At 42.6% G+C, this 2,140-nt stretch overlaps 1 protein-coding gene across 1 annotated transcript; it reads left to right on the top strand.

Moving 5' to 3' along the window:
* The first annotated feature begins 580 nt into the window (after positions 1 to 580).
* On the top strand, positions 581 to 1,126 carry LOC131182097 (uncharacterized). Its single transcript, XM_058150741.1, has one exon. The coding sequence runs from the start codon at positions 581 to 583 to the stop codon at positions 1,124 to 1,126; it is 546 nt and encodes a 181-aa protein (XP_058006724.1).
* Positions 1,127 to 2,140: the final 1,014 nt, after the last annotated feature.

Raw genomic sequence — 2,140 nt, forward strand, 5'->3', positions numbered from 1 at the left:
AGATATAGAGAGCATTCTTCAGCATTGCCATTCATCACCATATAGAGGACATTTTGGCACTACAAAAATAGTAGCCAAGATTTTGCAAGCAGGATTTTATTGGCCTACTCTATTCAAGGATGTGAGATCCTTTATGCTAGCTTGTAATCAATGCCAAAGAACAGGTAACTTCTCAAGAAGGAATGAAATGCCACTGCATGGTATACTTGATGTAGAGCTATTTGATGTGTGGGGGATAGACTTTATGGGTTCATTCCCATCTTCCTTTGAAAATAAGTATATTCTTGTTGGTGTTGATTATGTGTCAAAATGGGTAGAAGCAATAGCCACACCAACCAATGACGCCAGAGTGGTCACAAAATTCCTTAAAAAGAACATCTTCACGAGATTTGGCACACTATGAGCAATAATCAGCGATGGAGGAAGTCACTTCTGTATCTAACAATTTGAAACACTATTAAAAAAGTATGGAGTGACTCATAAGGTGGCCACACCTTATCATCCTCAAACCAGTGGTCAAGTAGAAATTTCAAACAGAGAGCTGAAACGTATCCTAGAGAAAACAGTAAATCGCTCAAGGATGGACTGGTCTGTGAAGTTAGATGATACACTGTGGGCATACCGCACTATATATAAAACTCCAATTGGAACAACACCCTTTCTACTGGTTTATGGGAAATCATGCCACCTCCCTGTTGAACTTAAACACAAAGCATACTGGGCAATTCAGACCCTGAATTTTGACCTCAAAGCTGCTGGTGAAAAAAGACTCCTACAGCTCAATGAGTTGGACGAAATCAAGCAGGATGCATATGAGAATGCCATGATCTTCAAGGATAAGACCAAAAGATGGCATGACAGATGCATAGCAAGAAAAAAAATAAAAGAAAGAGGCCTTGTCCTGCTCTTCAATTCAAGGTTAAAGCTTTTTCTAGGGAAGCTGAAGTCAAGATGGTCCGAGCCTTTTAAGGTTATGCAAGTCTTCCCGCATGGAGCTGTAGAGATTTGGAGTGAAACTTTAGGTGCATTCAAAGTGAACGGGCAAAGGCTGAAGCCATACTTTCAGGGAGAACCCATAGAGAAGGGAGCTAACTGCGTTTTCGGCAACCCTCCAGACAGACAGTGAACAATGAAAGAATAGTCCAACTAATGACTATAAACAAGCGCTCTTTGGGAGGCAACCCAAAACACTTTTGTAACCTTTCCTTTTTGATTTCTATTATTTTACTTTATGTTCTTTAATATCCTTTTTTTTAGGTACCCCAAATCACAATTCTACAAAAGCAAGGAACCGAAGGCAAGGGAGGAGAGGAAACGTTAAGTCAAAACCACACAAGAGGAGACTGCACAAAACCGGGGAAGTAACTTTGTTGCTAATTTTTACATTCATTTCATTCATAGTGGTAGGAAAACTTTAGCATAAAATTTTCATACAGAGAGAATTGGAGAGCCAGAACTTTACATGGGCCGTGTATATAGTTCTACACGCCCCGTATAACCTTCTGGAACCTTGGAACCACACCTGCACAAGCTCCAGAAACTTACACAGGTTGGTCCCGTGTAATGTTACATGGGGTGTGCTTCGACAAAGGAGAGAGAAATTTTAAGTTTGAGGGAGATAGAAAGTTACACGGGTCCCAAATCGCCTTTACACGGATCGTGTAACTTAGCTAGCAATACAACCTTCGGACAGGAAGTTACACGGGTCCCCAAATGGATTTACACGAGCCGTGTAACTTAGCAGAAAAGGAAAATTCCGGAAAAAAGGTTACACGGGTCCGAGGACCGCGACCCGTGTAGTGATACGTGCCCCATGTATCATGTCGTAGACGCGATACCTGGGGTGCAAAATGCGCGAAACGAAGAGTCACAATGACCCTTTAAATTCTCCTAACACCCCTTAAACTCCCTCCCACTCAAAAACTCTTCCTCTCTAAGCCTCTTCCTCCTTAAAAACCTCTCAAATCTCCTCTCCCCTCATAAAATCCTAGCCTTTCCTCATCCCAAAGTCACCAATAGCACCTACTAAGAGACCAGCAAGAAGAATGGGCTCTTCCTCAAGGCAAGGAGGAGACTCCTCTCCCTCACCTCCTCAGCCATCACCCCAGTGCCCAAGAACAAGGCAATCCCCACCTCCACC

Source organism: Hevea brasiliensis, chromosome 8, assembly GCF_030052815.1.
Source record: "Hevea brasiliensis isolate MT/VB/25A 57/8 chromosome 8, ASM3005281v1, whole genome shotgun sequence".
Lineage (NCBI taxonomy): Eukaryota > Viridiplantae > Streptophyta > Magnoliopsida > Malpighiales > Euphorbiaceae > Hevea > Hevea brasiliensis.